General features: G+C 59.4%; 1 protein-coding gene across 1 annotated transcript; it reads right to left on the bottom strand.

Annotated features, from left to right (window-relative positions):
* Window positions 1-1,821: 1,821 nt before the first annotated feature.
* SOCS7 (suppressor of cytokine signaling 7) lies at window positions 1,822-17,898 on the bottom strand. Its single transcript, XM_050330806.1, is given in 12 exon segments — window positions 1,822-6,391; window positions 6,790-6,944; window positions 7,170-7,305; window positions 8,460-8,588; window positions 9,395-9,563; window positions 10,209-10,336; window positions 10,896-10,997; window positions 11,643-11,747; window positions 13,724-13,788; window positions 17,101-17,557; window positions 17,560-17,679; window positions 17,682-17,898. Coding segments are annotated over 11 exon segments (1,749 nt in total). The 3' UTR covers window positions 1,822-6,391; window positions 6,790-6,823.
* Between the last annotated feature and the right edge of the window lie 879 nt (window positions 17,899-18,777).

The following is an 18,777-nucleotide window of genomic DNA, read 5'->3' as shown; positions in this document are numbered from 1 at the left end:
ATGGCAGCAGCCAAGCCCTCCAGCCTGGGTAAATATTAGCTTGGAGCAGTGCTGGTGCCAGCCCAGCGTGGCCCGGTGACCCCTGGGGCACTGCCAGCGCCCGGCGTGCCTTGGCCAGGGGCACCCGGCCCTGGGCCTGCCCTCGGATCCCTGGGAATGGCCCCACACTCGGCCTCGGCTTCCTTGGGATGGCCCTGTGCTCTGCCTCAGTTTCCCTGCACACTTCCAGCCTGTGCCTCAGTGTCCCTCGTTCCCACACCGGGATGAGCAGGGATGAGGATGAGCCAAACACCCACCCCGACCCCTCAGCAAGATGCAGCCCCAAACTGGGGGGCTGGGGCACCTCTGGCTCAGTCCAGCCTCGTGGCTCAGCTGCCCAGGGATGGGATTTGGGGATGGGCAGTGCTGTGGGGACACCCCAAAGGCTGGTTCTGGCTGGGATCCCTTCCAGGCTCGGGGCTGGCACAGGGTGGGCATCATCTGGAGACACCCCTGTATCCCCCCACCTCCCTGCACCCCGTGGGGACCCATCAGGGCTGGGGGTGCAGCTGGGGGTCCCGAGGGCCTCACGGTGCAGCAGCATCCCCGGGGGTTGGGGTTGGGGGAAGCCGGAGCGGGAAGAAAGCGGCTTTTGTCCAGGGGCTCTGAACCTCGCGGGGGCCGGGGGGAAATTTGCTGCTTTTCTGATGCTAATGAGATGTTAAAAATAAGCTGCAGCGCGGCGCAGCCATGTTGGGGCTCTTCCAGGGCCGCCCGGAGGCGGGCGGACAAAGCGGCTTTATGGGGTTGCGGGGGGCAGCGAGGGGGTGCCCCGGCCCTGCCCCCGGGCACGCCGCTCCCCAGGGCCCCCTCCTCGTCCGGGGCTCATCCCGGGGTGCAGCACCCCCTGTGCCCGCAGCTCCTGCCACGCGGCGCTGGGAGAACCCCGAACCCGCCCCGCTCCCCTCTCCCACCCGAGCATCCCACCCGTGGGGTGCTGGCTGGGGGGGGCAGGCCCCGCTTCATTTCGGCTCCCACCAGCCGAGGAAAAAAAAAAAATCCAAGGGGAGGCTCCAGATGTCGGATCCCGCCTGGAGTGTCCGTCTGGCCCTGTCAAAGGCGCCTTTGTCCCCGCACAGAGCCCTGACCCGGGGACTGTCCCCACGGGGGGGGGGAGACACACAGGGACAGCCCCCCCGTGCCAACCCCGAAAGCTCCCGGCCGCCCCAGGGATGGAGAGGGAAGAGGAGGAGGAGGAGGGATGGAGAGGGAAGAGGAGGAGGAGGGATGAAGGCTCCCCAGGGCTGGCAGCCCCTCCCCAGCCCCATTCTGTCGCTCCGCTGCCTTTGATCTGCCAAACTCGGGGGCGTTCAAAGCGCCGCCGTGCAGGATTTTGGGGGCGGGGAGGGGGGATCTTGGGGGGCGGTGGGTGGATCTGGGCGTCTCCAGCCCTTGGGTCCTCATCCCATCCCTCGGGAATGCCGGCACTGGGAGCACCCCACTTTCTTTCTGGGCACTGGGAGCAGCCCAGGGGGGCCACCCCACGGCTCCCCCTGAATTTTGGGGGGCACTGAGAGCACACAGAGCTCCCCCCAACATATTTCTGGGCACCAGAAGCACCCCAGGAAAGGCCTCCAGAACCTGGGGCACTGGGATGTCCCAAAGGGGACCCTGGGGTGGGGAGAGGGGGGGGTCACTGGCTCAGGATCCACCACACATCAAACACCCAACAATTTCCAATTCTTTTATTTCAAACCCCTCTCTCTTCCCACTCCCCCCCCCAGCCAAAAATAAAATTCCAAAATTAAAACCCCAAACAAAACCCCCCCAAAAAAACCCCAAACCCATCAGTCAAAACGACGCTAGAAATGAGTTACAAACACCGAGTCAGCTCTCCCTCACTGACCACTCAGGAAAAAGAAAACACCCCAAAAATCCCCCAAATCCAGGAATTCCACACCAGCTTCCCCCCAAAAGGACCTGCAGCAGTTACTACCATCCCCCACGAGAGGCCAAACATGCCTATTAATACAATATATACAGACAAACCCACAGGTACAGCCAGGCCCCCCCCTCCCCGCCCCCAAAAATAACCAAACACACCCAAAAGTGCATGTGTGGTTTATATCAAAAAATGTTATTTTTCTTTTCTCTCTCTCTTTTTTTTTTTTTTTTACTTTTTTTTTTTTTTATCTGAAAGATTGGCCTGCAAGTCTGTTTGGTTTTCTTTTTTTTTTTTTTTTAAAACCATTTAGTAACTTTTTAATATAGTTTACGAAAATAAATTATACAGCAACTATTTTTAATAAATTAAGCACACACCAAAACAAAACAAAAAAATTAAAAATAAAATTAAAAAGGGGAGGGGGGGAAAATAAAGATAAAATTAAGCAAAGCTGCATTTTTTGTTGTTGTTGTTCTACCCAAGGGTGGTTCCACAGTCCTGGTGAGGTCCTGCCCTTGGAGCTGCCAAAATCTGCTCATTCCTTCTCTAAAGGCAAGGCTGGATCCAGTGTAAGCCATATATTTTTTTTTGTTTTTTGGAGTGAAGCCCTGGATGGGGTGTGGGGAGCACTGGGAGCTGCCCAGTGTGTTACTGGGCACCAGTTGTGCTTGTTCAGCTGGAGGCACAGTTGGAGGCAGCGCTGCCAGGAGCCCCCCCCGATCCCAAGGGATGTTTTGGGAAGGGGGTTCCCGCCTGCCCCATCTCACCTGGAAGACTCTGGATGAGGAGTGAGGGGCTGCTGGGACAGTGTGGATGAATCCCTCCACTCCCAAAGCCAGAGAGGTTGGAAAAGTGGATAAATCCCTCTGTCCCCAAAGAGCCAAAGAGGGTTTGGAAAGGTGGATAAATCCCTGTATCCCCAAAAAACAAGGAGGGCTTGGGAAGGTGGATAAATCCCTCCATCCCCAAAAGCCAAGGGGAGTGGGAAGGTATCCAGGTCCCCCCCCCAAGCCCTCAGCCCTGATGGTCAATTTGAAGGGTAAAATCATCCCAAGGACACATTTTAACTGCAAGGAATGAAGGAAAACAGCCAGTTCCCTTCCCCCTGGAAGCAGGAAGGCCCTTCCTTCAGCAAATCCTACTTTTCAGAGGTTTTCTCCCCAAAACACTCCCTGGACTTGAGCCCCAAACATCACCTGCAGCACAGCCCCACAGGTCACTCTTAAAACCGCTTTCAGGGTTTAAAAAATGCATTTAAGGGATTAAAATCTGGCCAGATGTGGCAACACCACACCTGGAGTTCCCAAATCCATCCATTCCCAACCACAGGAACAGCCCAGGTTGGTTCCCATATGGGGCCACCCTGCAAATCCAGCTGCAAAGCTCAACCCACCTCAAGCCAGGGATGAATTTTTCCACCCTTTTTTCCCCATTTTTGGCCCCAAGGAGGTGGATGCTGAGCTGGAAACTCCCATGGACTTCCCCTGGTTTATCCCAGTTTCTCGCTGGAAGGTCATTCCCTCCCTTGAAACAGGGAGGTGTTGGGAGAGGAGGGGGAACCTGAGCAGGAGCAGCACAGGGCTGAGGGCTGTCCCCTTCCAGCTGGAAAAGCACAGAAAGGAGCTTTTCCAGGGCCACTTTCCGTGCTCTGGTGGTTTTTATGGTCCATTTCCCAGCTCATCCGGCTCCGGTCCCTGACGGAGGGAGCAGGACCAGCACCACCCCTGCACAGATTCAAGGTTGGACAGAGGTGGAGATAAAGAATATTTGTCCCCAGATCAGCAGGATGGGAGCAGCCTCCAGAGCCAGCCTGCAGGACATTCCAGGTGGGATGATACAGCACCAGGGGGGCCATTCCCCAAACTGGGATTGACTGGGAAGGCAGGGCCCAGGCAGCCCTTGGAGATGTTCCCCACGTCCACAGAGCTCACCCCTCACTTCCAGCCCCAGATCAGAACCTCTGGCTCATTCCCAGCCCCACCCACGGATCAAATCCCTCGCTCCCCTCACACCTCCAGGTGCAGGAACAGCTTTATTTTCCATGGATTTCAGGAGAAGGCTCTTAACTACAGTTAACCTTGGGATCTCAGCCAGGCTGGGGCTGGCACTGACCTGCTCCAGCTTTCCTGCCTGGCTCGGAGCAAGGAGAGGAGGAGCAGAGCCCTGGGAATGCTGAGGAGCATCTGCCACCTCCATGGATCCTCGGGAGGGGTCTCATCCCTATCCCACCCCCACCCCCCATCCCCTATCCAACACCTCCCAGCACATCTCCTATGTCATTTCAGACCCAAAACCTTCCTGCTGGCCCGAATTTGGGAAGAGCTGCCCCCACCCTGCCGTGCTCAGGGTTCAGGTAACAGCAGGAGCACCACCAGGCTGTTGGGATAAATCCTGCATGGACACCAACAGCCGACCAGAAACATGGAATTCAAGTATTGTCCCTGAAGTCTGGCTGCTTCAACGGCTCTGAAAGGAGTGGAACCACCTCCTCCTCCCTCAGGAGGAGCTCTGGGGGGGACACAGGGATGGGGGGCTGCAGGAAATCTCTCCTGACCCACCAGGGTTGTGCGTTTTCACCCCAAAACAAGCCCAGCACCCACTCCCAGTGCCCCTCCAGCACCACCTTTCCCTGCTCTGCCCTCCAGGGCAGCTCCTTCCCCCTTCCCAAACCCAGCCTGCACCTCTCCATCCCAGAGCAGGGAAGGAAGGAGTGGGAATGCTGTCACTGCCATGCTGCAGGGAGGATGAGCTTCTTCCCAGCTTGGGCAGGGGAGACTCCCAGCTTCCCTGTTCCGTGCATCCCACCATCCCTCCCTGATCCACACACACCAGCCATGCCACGGATCCTGCTCCCAGGGTCCATTTTTGGGAGAAGCCTGGCAGGACACACCGGGCACGGACCCTCCAGGCCTGGCTCTTGGGCACAGTCAGGATGGAGCAGCGTCCCATGAGGTATTTCTGTGGATTTGGAAGCTCAGTTTCATCTGGAAGCCAAATCCTCTCTTTGCAGAGCTCGGTTTTCCTCCCAGGCCGGAGGGGAAGGGCAGGAGGGGGAGGGCAGGGTTTGTAGCACCTTGGGGGCAGCGTTTCCAGCCTGCCTGAAAACCCAGCATGAATCCTGCCGAATTCAGGGACGTGGATCAATCCTGCAGGGAGAGCCCGAGGTCCTGGCAGCTCACAGGGCACTCACAGGGCACCCACCTGGATCCTGGCAGGACGGAGCGATTCCCTGGATTGAGAGCGCGGGAATTTGCTCCTCTAAATACAGGGATGAAGAGGCTCCTCCAGAATTCCCAGCATCACTTGGAACCCCACCAAGAAGTTCCTGTTCAGTGGCTGAAGCAGCAGACCAGGATTTGAAGGGGGAAGGGGGTTATTTGTGCCCAAAACCATGGAAAGAGCCACCATCTCTCCTGGCTTTGCCGTGGATCCACGGATGTCCCAGGGAGAGAAGGGAGCTCCCAGAGATCAGATGCTGCTCCAGAGAATCCTCAGGGATCTGCTCCTTGCTCTGAGTCACCCCAGCAGCTGCTCCTCAGGACCCTTCGCAGCTCCAAAGGGAGCCACTTCATTCCCAGCTTCTGGAATCGGCCAGAGAGGGGCTGGAGTGACACATCCCATGGCTCTGCAGGAAGTACCTTTGGTCCACACACAGCTCCAACAGTTCCAGCTTCTCCACCTTCCTTCCACTTCCCGGGGGGCTTCAGGGGGCTCTTCCAGTGTTTGCTCAGGGAATGGCGCTTCCTCAGGGGAGCGGCACCAACCCTTCCCTCGGGATCCACGGCATCCCCGTGGCTCGCCCACTCCTCCTTCCTCGGGTCCAACCTCCCACGGCACCGTCCCGCAAATCCAGCTGCAAAGCTCAGCTTCCCAAGGCTGGGCTCGGCTCCCAAATCCCGGGAAGCAGGGGGAGCTGAGCTGCCCAGAGCTCCAGAGGTTATTCCAGCTTCCCAGAGGTTATTTCCCGGAGCTGTGAATCCTCCTGGTTCAGGGTGCCTCCAGCTGCATCCCCCTCTCCGTGGGGACCAAAGGGCAGTCTTTGCCCACGATGCCCTTGGAGCAGATGGATCTTCCAGAGAGTGTCCCCTCCTCCCTCCAGCCCTGCCCACCTGGAGGTTTTCCAAGGCAGGGCCACCACGCAGTCACTTCTCATGCTGAAAACCAAAGACTGAACGACATCAAAAAATAAAATAAAATAAAAAAACCAACTGTCCCAAACTTGTAAATAGTGCCATGACATTCCTTGTTCTGCCAGGAGGCCGGGGCCGGGCTCGGCTGCCTCCAAGACGCCTTTTCCCAGGAGCCAAGGCTCTGGATCCTGCTCTGCTGGGCTTCTTGGGAATCTTGGCCCCTCTTCTCTGTACAAAAGAGCTGCAGAGCAGGAGTGGCCCCCCCAGCAGCAGGTGAGTGGGGGGCTCCTTCCCACCACGGCCTGGCTCGGGCTGCGGGATGGCAACAACCAAATTCCTGGGGGGAAAGAGAGGGGAGAGGGATCAGCCACCTGCAGGATGGATCTGGCCCCGGGAGGGAGCACAGGCTGCGGTGGGAACAACCTGGAGGCTTGTTCCCCTTCCCAGGGAAAGCTGGGAATGGTAGAAGACAATGAAACCTTGTTCCCCTCCCCAGGGAAAGCCTTGTTCTCTTTCCCAAGGGTAAAAGGCCAGGAAGCCTTGTTCCCCTCTCCAAGAAAAACTGGGAATGGTAGGAGACCATGAAGTCTCGCTTCCCTCCCCAGGGAAAGCTTGGGAATGGTGGCAGACCCTGGAGTGAACAGCCCTGGGAGGGTTCTGTGGGTTTGCAGTCCGGGGGCACAGTGGGATTGGGGCTCTGATCCCGAGGGATGGGTGCCAGCAGCATTCCCATACCATCAGTGCCGGGAGCACGGGCGAGGCAGCTCCGCTACGTGGAGGATTCCGGCTCCTGGGTCTGTTTGGAGATGAGCTGGGCCTCCTTCAGGGACAGGTAAACCTCCTCCTGCGGGTCGTAGTAGTAGAACTTGCGGATGTAGGAGATCAGGGGCCTGGAAAAGCAGCGGGAAGAGCCTCATCCCCGAGCCACGACCCCTCCAACCTCCCCATGGCACAGCCAGAGCCCCTCCCCAGAGCCAGAATTCCCACAGGCATCCCCCACATCCCACAGGACACTCATCCTGCTGTCCCCAGGCTGGGGGAGGCAGTCATTCCCTCCCCGGGCCCTGCCCTTCCCACTGCCCGGGAATCCAAAGGGCCCCATCCCCGGGACTCACTTGGGCAGCGGGAGCTCGGGAATGTGGTCGATCCGGACCAGCTGCCGGATCCGGAAGCGGCAAAGGTGCTGAAGGGACTTGACGTTGCTGAACCTGGAGACGGGATACAGGAGCTGCACGGGCGTTGGGGGGAGACCTTTGGGGGGGAGGAAAAAAAAAAAGGCAGTGCCGGAGATGAGGAAGAGCTCCTGATCCCCCAGGGAAAAGCTGAGCTCCCCTCTAGTCCGGGTTCCACACGGGATCGCGGGATCATGGAATGGCAGGGAACAACCTCCCATGCCCCAAAAGCTCCCCCCTCCCCCAAAATTGGGGATAACAACAAAGCCCACAGGCCCCAGAGGTCGGAGGAGCACCGGGAAGGGTCTCTGGGAGCTGGGCTCACTCCCAGCATGGGGTTCTGTCTGTCTTTGCAAGGGGATTCCAAGGCAGTTCCACTCTAACCCCCTCCTGCTGGCCTGTCCCCCAGGGCACTGCAGTGAGAGGAGAAAAGGGAAGGCTCTTCACACTGAGACGGGCTCCAAACTGCTCCAGGCAGCTCAGGAAGCTGGGAGCCAGCTTTGGAAGGAGCAAGGAACAGCGAGGCATTGAAGGCTGGATCCTGCCCCCTCTTATTCTCCCACCAGCAGGAAAAAAAAAAAAGGGGAATGAGCCTCTGGGAGCTCGGCCAGCAGCCACAGGGACACAGCCCGAGCTCCACATGGGCCCTGCCAGCTGGAAGAGCCCCCTCCTCCAAAACCCCTCCCTCCAAAACCCCTCCCTCCCAGCAGCAGGTCACTGCTCCAGCAGGAAAACAGCCCTAAGGAGCTCACTGGGGAGATCCCAAATATGCTCCCACTACGGATCAGGCATCACCTCGAGACTTGGTTTGTATCAAGGGTCTCCAAAGCCAGCACTGGATCCGGGAAAGTGCAGGATCCAGCAGCAAAGGGCACCTCAGCAGGTGCCCAGCACTGTTTGAGGGGGATATTTTCTTTTTTTTTCAATGGTATTTTTCTAAATCAAACCCACAGCCCCAGGTGGAGGAAAACTCAGCCTGGGAAAACTGGGAAGCCACAAAGCATGGAGCAGTTTGAGACTGGAGGGGAGGGAAGGAAAAGGGGAGGGGGTTTTAGCAGCCAAATAATTGCCTGGTTGGGGGTAAAGCAGCTCCCAGGCTTGGGGCACTTGCCAGCGGGGAGGTGGTACATCTTGATCCCAAACTCCTGGAGAGAGGGGGGAGGTTTGGGAATTCTCCTTCTTCCTCCCACCTCAGGAGTGGAGATCTGCTCCTCAGGCCGTGAGGGGGCTCACCTGGGACCCTGGAGCGCAGGAAGTAGAGGAACTTCCCGTTTTTGGAGTGCATGATGGCCCTCTTGATGAACTCCACCACGGACTGGCAGCGGTCCTCGAACTTGGGGTGGCACCACAGGCTGAAGGTCCCTGCAGAGAGAGAGAGCAGAGGGAGGTTGGCACTTCCCCCCTGGTAGAGCTGGTTGGGGGCAAGAGGGGACGTTTGGGGACGGGCCTGGAGCTCCCAAAACCCAGGTGAATGTCCCAGGTCAGCTTCTCAGAGCTGGGGTGGGGCACTAAGGGACCAGCACTCTGCAAGGGCTGGGGATCCACACAGAGATGTGACAGCGTGGCCACTGGCATCCAGAGGTGGCCTGTGGCCACCTCTGGGTGCCAGTGGCCACGCTGTCACATCTCCCTGAACTTGTGAACAGCTTCAACTTCAAAGCAAATACACCCCAATCTGCAGAAGTCCCACCCACCCCACAGCATTCCCAGGGGAATTTCCAGGGTGTTTAAACCTCCAACACCCAGGGTGCTGAAGGCCCCCTTTCTCCCCAGCCCCATGGCTGTGCCAGGGGATCACGTTCCACCACGAGCTCCTTGTCCCCTGCCAGCTGCTCCCAAGCACCTTAATTAAAGGGACTGTTAAGTAGGGGCAGGGTCACAATACACAGGCCAGGGGTGTCCCTGTCACCCGACACGACGCCCGCCCCGGGCTCCAGGTGGCCCAGGGTGAAACTGGAGATGGGGACACGGGGCCAGCAGCCCCCAAGCAGGTCACAGAGCTCCAAGTGGGTCAAACCTCCGAGCCAGACCAGTCCCTGCAACCAGGCAACCCCCTCCTCGCACCAAAATCCCGGACTCGTGGAACGCTTTGGGTTAAAAGAAGGTCTCCAAGACTGAGCCCAAACCCTGAGGTCAAGGTGGGGGTCCCTGCACCCCCCCATTCTCACCTCTGTAGTGCTCCATCCTGGTGTGGTGGGTGATGCCCTGGGACCTGAAGCTCAGGCTCAGGATGTACCGGGGGTCGGAGCTGTCCCGCACCAGGAAGGACCCGTCAGGTTTCCCCTTCAGCTTCATCTCGGCATCCTCCCAGTTCATGGGGCCCCAGTACCACCCACACTGGGGACAGAGGCGGTCAGAGGGTCAGAACACGCTGGCAAGGGGGATTTGTCAGCAACCAGACACTGCACAGCTTGCTCCTGGCTGCTACGTTCCTGAATGGAAGGGCCTTGCATCCCCCCGGGAGTCCCATCCCATCCCATCCCATCCCATCCCATCCCACCCCAAAGGCAGGGAAGGGACAGACAGGACCACGACACCCCCCCCCCACACACACACACACCAAAATGCTTTCCTGGACCCAGAGAATCATGGGATAATTGAGGCCGGAAAAGACCCCTGGGATCACCGAGCCCAATCCTTGCCCCAGCACTGCCCAGGCCACCCCTAACCCACATCCACACAGCTCCCCCCCAGGGATGGCAATTCCCCCACTGCCCTGAGCAGCCTGTTCCAGTGCCTGTTCCACACTATCCCCTCTAAGCCCCTCCTGCTGCAACTCCAGGATGTTCCCTCTTGTCCCACACCCTGGCAGGGCACACCAACCCCCTCGCTGGGGGAAGGGCAGGAGGGTCTTTCCCACCCCTGCCCTAATCCTGTGCTCCCAAGTCCACGCAGGGGGCGATCAACCCCCAAAATCAAACCTTGACTGTGTGATTTTCCCCTGCTGGCTGTTCCCCCACAACGTCCCAGGAGCCCCTTTACCTTCTCCAGCTCCCTCAGGCTGGCGGCGAAGCTGCTGGAGTCGGGGCGGGAGAGGGGGCACTGCAGGTGTGGGGTGGGCTGGGCCACCCCCTCCGGGGGCCGCACCGGGACGATCCTGGGAAAGGCGTCTGCACAGGGAGAAACAACCCAGGGCCATCATCACCCACGGGGGGATCCCCCACGGATCCCAGCCCCCACACAGCTCCAGAGGAGGACAGGCTGGGAATCCTTCCCTGTGCCTTCACCTGCTCTTTACTCTGGCCCACAGAGGAGGAGTGGGAGGAATGGACACACACACACACAGCCTGGAAAAGGGGCAGGGAAAGCCCTCTGGGTCCCAAGGAAAGCGAAAGCAAAAGGGGGAATCCCTCAGGAAAACTCTGTGTGTGTGTGTGGGGAGGGGGGGCTGTCACAGGCTGGGGTTCCTGCCTGGAATTCTGCTCCCATGGCATTGCTGACCCTCCTTATCGGGGTGGGCTGAACCCCGGAGGGACCAGAGGCTGAACTGAGGACAAAGCTCAATCCTGAGCTCCAGCAGAACCACGGAGGGCGAGGAGAGCCACGGGAACAGAGCCTGGCCACGGCACTGCCTGCAGGCCCACGAGCCCCTCAAAGTGGAGCAAGAAACCCCCCCAGAGTGCAGATTCCTGCAGGGAAAAGCCAGAGCCTGGGTAAAGCTCAGCTGACCTGGGGCGTGGGGCGGAGGAGGCGGAGGCAGAGGGAAAGACTGCAGGGAAGAGCCCATTGGACCCACTAGGACAGATGGAGGCAGCGTCCCACTGATATCATCTAGGAGAGAACAGAGGCAAGAGAGGTTCAGAGAGCAGGAGAGACAGCGAGTGTGTGACAGGAGCGAGCCAGGAATCCAGCACTGCCCGGAGAAGGGAAGATGGAGCTTCCCCCTGGCAGCTCTCCATCCTCCTCTGGCTTCTGAGCGTGGCTTCACACCAGCTCGGGGCCCTGCACACACACACACGTCCCCAGGGGAGAGGAATCCCTTCTCCAGAAAGAGAAAAAGAGGCAGTTTCAGGAGATCTCAGCCCCAGCACACAGGACAGCTGCTGACCTCACCCACCCCAAGCTGCTCCTGCCCAGAGGAAGCTCCTCCAGAGGAGGATGAGGAGCATCCCAGCCAGGTTCCTGCTGCAGGAGCCTCCACTTGCACCACCTGGACACCACAGAAGGGATCCAGCCTCACTGGCTGATGGGCAGGGAGGGGAAATGCTACAAAACCAGCACGTTCCCTCCCTCCCACCTCACTGTCCCAACCTCCCCCTCCCCTCCTGCCCGATCCAAGGGAAATCCGAAGCTTCCAACGAATCCTCGGCCAAGGGAAGGGAGAGCAGGTGTGGCACAGGGGTCAGGGGGCCCTGAGGATGCTGCCCCACGGATCCCACGCTCCCAGCCCACCCAGGGTGCCCCCCAGGACGGTACCGAGCAGGCTGAGGCTCCTCCGGGGCGGAGGGGGAGGAGTTGGAGGGTGAGGGGAGCTCAGTCCTCGCTGGGAAATGTCCACGTCCACCAGTGACACCGTCTCACCTGCAGGGGTGTGGAGAACACCGTCAGAGCTGGGGAGAAGGGGCAGGAGCCTCCCCAGGGTTTGGGAAATGGTCCCATCAGTTGTCTCCAAGCGGAATCTCCTGGTTGTGATTCCCAACCACCCCTTCCCCAAGGTCAGGTTGAGCCACTGACACTGGACCTGGGCCTGAACCCCACCCAAGCACAGCACCAGGAGGCTCCAAGAGGCCCTTTCCAGCACAGAATTCCCATAAAAGCAGAGCCCATCAGCGTGGGGGACACGATCCCACAGCCAGGGTGGCACCTGCTGCCACAGCACTCCGGTCACACCCCTCTGAGTTTGCCTCAAATGACCGAACAAAAACAAACACCTTTTGCCCCAAAGGCCATAAAAATGTTCTTAAAATTAATAAGAAGGAGCTGGACAGGCTTTTAAATTAAATGCATTAAATAAGTGGGATTCCCCAAAGCCTAAAGGCTCCGGGCCCAGGATGCTACCTGGGGAGAGTAAGGACACAAAAAGGCTCTTAAAACCAGAAGAGCTCTTCAAAACCAACCTAACTCACAACAGGGAAAGCTGAAAATTAGGCTAAAATCATGGAGAGGAATGAAAACACCAAATCCAATCGAGGTCAAAGCATCGGCCTCAACACCAGCACCTAAATCCCAAAGGGTAAAAAACAGGGATAGTGGGTTTTTTTCCCCCCAGGCATTTGAATTCTGTCCCACTTTGGCTCAGAAAAATCCCCTAAAACCAGTCCTTACACAAACCAGGAGCTCAGTGGTGTGAGGCTGGAGGAGCCACCACAAACCAAAAGCAATTAAAATCCAGATATTCGCTCTGGAGACACCCCCGTGGTCTTTCTGTGCAGGAAAAGCTCCCAGGGAGGGCACTGCCACTTACCCCATTGATGAACTAATAACCAATGAAACCAACCTCCCAAATTTAAAGCAAGAGCTTGTCACCTCCAGGTCTTCCTCTGCGGGTTCTTGTGAGGAAAAGCAGCTCCATGCACACATTTCACCAGCACACAGAATTATGGGTTTGGGGTTTTTTTCTTTTCCCTTCAGAACTTCCCCAGCAGCAGCTGACAGAGCAGCACAGGCAGCTTTTTGCTTTCACCAGCCTTAATTTGCTTAATAAATTTGCACATGACACAGAGGAATCCGCTCCAGTCACGTGAGAGGCACCAGATGAAGGGAAATGGGACCAAGGAAGGGACCAGGCACTGCCACAGCTGAATCACCCCCGGGTGACTCTGCTCCTGCAGGAGCAGCTCAGAACCTTCCAGGCACTGCTTTCTGGGAAACCAGACCACTGCTCTGCCCGGAAGGTCAACTCTCTGAAGGTTCAACCAGTTCCAGTTTTCACTGGGATTTATCAGAACTCTCCACAAAAAAAAACAAGACCCTCAGCAGGAATTTACTTTGACTCTGACCTTCCTCCCAGGCCACTTCCACTCCCCACGCAGCTGACAAACACTCACTTGTGACCTTCAATTCCAGGTCCTGAGGTGGGATTCTCCCAAGTTCCTCGGGGATTCTCCCCAAGCCCTGTGGCCAGGACTGTTTTGACTGAGAGGTTTCTCAGCTCCAGAGCTCCCAGGCTCCAGCAGAGCAGGATTTCCCCCTCACACCGTCCACAAACCAACCCAACTTCCCCCAGCAGCAGAAAGGGGAAGGTCACAGAGCAGCAGGACACGGGGAGAGGGGGCAGAACACGCAGAAGGAGGTGGCAGAGATCCCCAAAAAGGTTTTGATTCCCAAAACTGTGACGGAGAAGAGGTGCTGACCTTGGTGTGAGGTCCAGGCGGGAAGCAGGGCTTGGTCTCAGAACCCTCTCCTCGGTCTCAGACCCTTCTTTTTGGGTCTAAGGCCAAGCAGGACAGAGGGGACACCGCAGAGATCCTGATTTGGGATCTCATGGAATTAATATTCCTCATTCTCACAGCAAAAATGAAACCCCAGACTGGCATGGACCTTCCACAACTCCTCACCTGTGAAGAGGGGGCTGAACACAACCGGGGAAAAGGCACTTTGAGTTCTTGTCAGTCTGTGTTTCCTATTGGGAATAAGAAAAAAAAAGGGGGTGAGCAGAGATGACCCAGCAGCAGAAGAAAACACCCTTTGCCCTTCTGAGCCCAGGAGGATCTCGCCCTCCAGCCCAGCCCAGCCCCACGTGCTCACCCCGCTCCCAGAGCTTTGGCCTAAGCAGGGCAGGTCCAGGGGAGCTGGGACCCTGTCCTGCCACCCAGCAAATCCCCAAGCAGGTAATTAATGAAGTCTTTGGAAAGAAAACCCCAAGCAAGTGCAGCAGCCAGAGCCAGGGAGCTGTTTCACAACAGACCTCACGCTGCTCCCCTGGCTCGGGCATTGCCAAATCCCTCGGCCAAACAGGTTGGGGCCCTGAGCAGTGTGGGGTTGTGCCTGGAGCCAGCCTGTGCAGGACACCAGCTCCCCAAAATGCAGGTGGAGGGGAGCTAAACCCAGAGATCCCCAAAAGAGATGGAAGCAGCTAAAAACACCCCCCTGGTGAGGCCCAGGGATACCAGCAATCCCACGGAGTTCCTTCCCAAGTGGTTTTATAGCAATGCTGTGCTCTCCCCACTCCTTCCAGCACCTTTCCTGCTGAATGTTAAAGGGATTTATCCACATCCAGGCAGAGGAAACACTGGAAAACTGAGGCACGGAGCATGGAACTCCCACAGCGTGAATCCAGGGCCGGGGTGAGTAAACTTCTCCTCTTTGTGTCCAGACATATTACTTTAATTCCCACTTTTAATGCTGTCTGTTCACAAATAAAAATCCTGAGAGCTCTCATGATCACCCTGGCAGAGCTGAGTTAATGGTCGGACTCAATGAACCAAAAAGTCTTTCCCAACCTAAATGATTTCAGGATTCTCTATAAAACCCCATTAAAACATGTGGAAATGTTTTGATTTCAAGCCTCTCACACCTATTTGAGGTTGAGATTTTTTTTCCTCCCTCTCCTCCCTCAACTCACCAATTATCATCCACACACAAAATTACACTTCTGGACTAATATCAACCAACTCTAAAATACAGTAACAGCTCTAGAGCTCCCACCCACCAAAGCAGCCAGAAAGGAGCATTTTCCTGTTACCAAAACAGCTCCATTTCATGCCAAGATTTCACAGCATCGATTTCTGAGATTTCCCATTTCATCAGCAACAGGGAGAGAGCAAGAAACGATTCCCATGGACCAAATCTTCCACTTCCCAACTCCACTCTCCACCAAAACAACCTATTCCACACTCCTCCTTTCCTCGTGTTCTCCAGGATCCCAGTTCCACACACACAAATCTGGGAAATGCCTGGAACTCCACAAAAATCAGGATTTTAGGGTCACCAGCACAACCAACTGATAAATTTGGGTACCAACCTGGTGGCAGCTGCCTGAGCCTGTGCCCAACCCTGCCCCCTTCCCTCCAACCTCCTCTGCTGTACAAATTCCACCCCAAAATAGGCAGTTTCACTCCTATAACCTTTAAATCCCAACTCCCAGGCCCTGGGTGAGGGGGTCACACGTTGGTATCTCCATTGGGTTATTATCATTAATAACCCACCCTCATCACCAGGAGGGCATTCCTGGAACTGGGAGGGGCAGAGTCCTCTCTGAACCACAAGAGTTGCTGCATCAGGCACCTTGAAGTAACCTCTGCTAAAAAATGTCTAATTAGTGCAAGGAGCTGCATGAGAAGTGACCAGTGAAGTGACCACCCAGCTCCCTGACCAAGAGAAGATCCAGGCAGCCATTCCCAGGTCTTTCTCTGCTCCCAGGCCTCCCTCCCAGCTCTCCACCACCTGATCCCAGCACTGGGAGGTCCCAGGACTCCTCCAATTAACCACAAGCGCATTAGCAAACATTATGTCATTACAGGCACCTCATTTGAGGCCCATTTAGTCACTTGTGGGGAACTGTCTAAAGCTGCTCCAACACCCCACGTGCCAGGGGAGGCTCCTCGGGGGCACAGGAGCTCCAGAAAGGACTCAGCTCCTGCCCAGCTGCAGGGCTGGGAGCTGCCACCTCCCAACCCACCCTCTGCTTCAAAGGGGAGCTCATTCGAGGTTATTTGGGCCTCCCCTGGCTGCCTTCGGGGCTGTCACCACACGCCAGGGCTGCAGGTCACGCCTGACCCCAGGTCAGGTCAGCACCTCCAGCCTGGAGAAAAGCTTCCTGCTCGTCCCCCAGCAGCTCCTTGGCTGCAGGAGGAGGGAACACACCCCAAAATCCCTACGGGAGGATAATGAGCCCTGCAGGGAGAGGGCTGTGCTGCAACACTGAGTCCATCCAATTATCCCAGGCTGCTCCCAGGCTGCTGCCCAGACCTGGGCAGGCTCTCCCAGCCTCCTCTGGGAGGGATTGCAGTTCTGCTGCTGGGAATGTTATGGAAAGTGGTTTCTGGAGCACAGCAGCCTTGCCAACGGGTACAGAGCAGCTGGAACATGAGGCTGATGGAACAGGGATGAGGAACAAGGGGGACATGTGGGGGTCCCACAGTACATCCCAGGATTTGTCCCTCCATCCCAGCCAAACTCTGGCTGCCCATTATTCCTCCTGCCATGTCCTGGGAGCAGCCAGGAGGGAGAGCAGAGGCCCCAGGGCAGCACCCACCACCCCGGAGCCACCAGAGCCTCAGGAAATCACCCTGCAGGACGTGGGAAGTGAGAGGGAACTCCAGTCCCTTGGATCCAGCACAGTCTCACCAGAGGGGACAGCGCTTCCCTGGCACCTGCAGCATCCCAGGGCTCCAGTGGCTCCCACAAGCCACCCATCACCTCATCAGTCATGGAATAATGAAGGCTGGAAAAGCCCTCCAAGATCACCAAGTCTTTGTGACCAAATTTGTGACCAATTTGTGACCAAATCCCACCACAGCCACTAAACCGTGTCCCATCCACTTGTTTTTTGTCCTGTCCCTTGTTCCCTGGGAGCAGAGCCTGACTCCCACCTGACTCCCCACTCCTGTCAGGGAGTTGCAGAGCCACAAGGTCCCCCCTGAGCCTCCTTTTCTCCAGGCTGAGCCCCCCCAGCTCCCCCAGCCACTCCTCACAGAACTGATGCTCCAAGCCCTTGTCCTGGTCCTGCTCCCAGATGTTTCTCCAGCATCCCCACTGCAGATGCAGGGCTGGAGCAGCGTATCCCTGCTCCACCAGCCCCTCCAGGGCTCCAGCCGTGCTCGTGCGAGCAACGAGGCCTCGGCACTTCCCCGAGAGGCCGAATCCCAGCTCGGAGCCGGTGCCTTGTGTCACCCTCCAGCGAGGCATCACAGCCCCGGCTCCCCATCACCCCCGACCCCAGGAGCCGTGCCATCCCCCCAGCCTTCCCCCGCAGTGCCGGTGCCCCCCGTACCTGCCCGTCTCCTGCTCCCGTCCGCGGGCCCCGCACACATCGGTGAGGCTCCCGGCCGAGGTGGCGGCGGCGCTGGCGGCATCCCCGGCGGCCGAGCCCCCGCTGCAGCTCTTGGTGCGGAAGAGGCGGCTGAGGCGGATCCTGAGCGAGCCCTTCCTGCCGCCGGGGCCGGTCCCGGGGCCGGTGGCGGTGCCCGCGGGGGCTGCGGGCTGCGGTGCGGGACCGGGGGCTGCTCTGCGGGCGGCCCCGCGCCCGGGGGACCCCGGCTCCTCCTCGGAGCCGCTGCCCGCCTCGTCGGGCTCCAGCGCCTCCAGCACCAGCAGCGCATCGCTGGTCTCCTCGCCGGCGGGCGGCCCCAGGCACGGGCAGGGGAGTCCCGCCGCCCCCTTGGCCCCCAGCCCCGGCGGCGGCCGCAGCCCCAGCGCCGCCAGCTGCAGCTCCAGCCCCCCCTGCGCCGCCCCCAGCCCGCCGCCGCCTTGGGCTCCAGCGCGCAGCGGTGCCGCGGGCACAGCTCGGCCCCGCCGCCCCCGGGACCCCCTGCCGCCGCCGCCGGGCCGCCGTCCTCGCCGGGCCGCCCTCGGCCGCCGCGTTGCGGAAAACCATCAGCTGCGGCCGCGGCCCCCCCGGCACCGACAGCCGCCCGCCCGCGCCGGGCACCGCGCCCGCCGCGCCGGCACCGGCACCGGCGCCGCCTGCCGCGCCCGCCTCCGGCCCGGAGCCATAGCCCAGCAGCCGGCTGAGCACCCGGTACGAGGCCGCGGCCGCCGCCGCCGCCGCCGCATCCCCGTCGCGCTGCATGGCTACGGCCGCCGCATGGCCCGCGGGCACCGGCACCGGGACGGGCACCGGGACATGCACCGGCCCCGGCCGCCGCCGCCGCCGCCCTCGCACGGCCGCGGAGCCCCCGCCCCGCGCCGCCGCCGCGGCCCCCGCTCCGCCCCGGCGCTTCCGCCGCTGGCCGCGCCCCCCGCGCCCGGGACCGCCTCTCCCGGCCGTGCTGGGCACGCCCCGGTGCGGGGATGCCGCGCACCCACCCCGCTCCCGGCCCCGAGCCCGCCGTGTGCACGTGGAGGGGCCATGGGGATGCGGTGGGAGCGCCGGGATGCGCTCCGAGCATCGGGACCCCCTTCCAAGCGCCGGGATGCGCTCCGAGCCCTCGCACCCACCGACCGTCCCACACCCATGAACGGGGACCTGCAGCGAGCCCCCGCACCCACGGGCGGCCCCGACACCCGCGGGCGGCACCGGCTCCGAGCGCCTGCACCCACTGACCGGGTTGGGGGGCACGGAGGGAGGGATCGGGGGGCGCAGCGGGGACACCTGGAGACGAAGTCTGTTCGCGACCCAGGGGACTCAGTCCCCACCCCGGTACAGCTGCAGGGGAAACTGAGGCACAGGCATCGTCACCTTCACACTGCGAGCCCTGCACGGCTCCTTCACGGCTCTTGCCCCGTTTGTCGCCCCACCGGAGGAGCGGGAATGAGGTCCAGCGCTCTCTACACCTGCCCGGGGCTGGTGAAAAGGTGGTGCTTCAGGTCGGGGTGAGGGGGGTAAGCTGAGCATCTCCCGTGCCTCAGTTTCCCCTGTGTAGCCCCGGCAGTGCTGCGCGGGACCCAGGGCATCACCCTTGGAGGGTGAGCTTCAGACCCTGCTCGTGCCCACCCCAATCCCGCACCC

This window comes from Myiozetetes cayanensis, unplaced genomic scaffold (genome assembly GCF_022539395.1).
Source record: "Myiozetetes cayanensis isolate MyiCay16 unplaced genomic scaffold, myiCay2020 scf44, whole genome shotgun sequence".
Taxonomy (NCBI): domain Eukaryota; kingdom Metazoa; phylum Chordata; class Aves; order Passeriformes; family Tyrannidae; genus Myiozetetes; species Myiozetetes cayanensis.
This window is presented reverse-complemented; position numbering and strand designations above follow the sequence as displayed.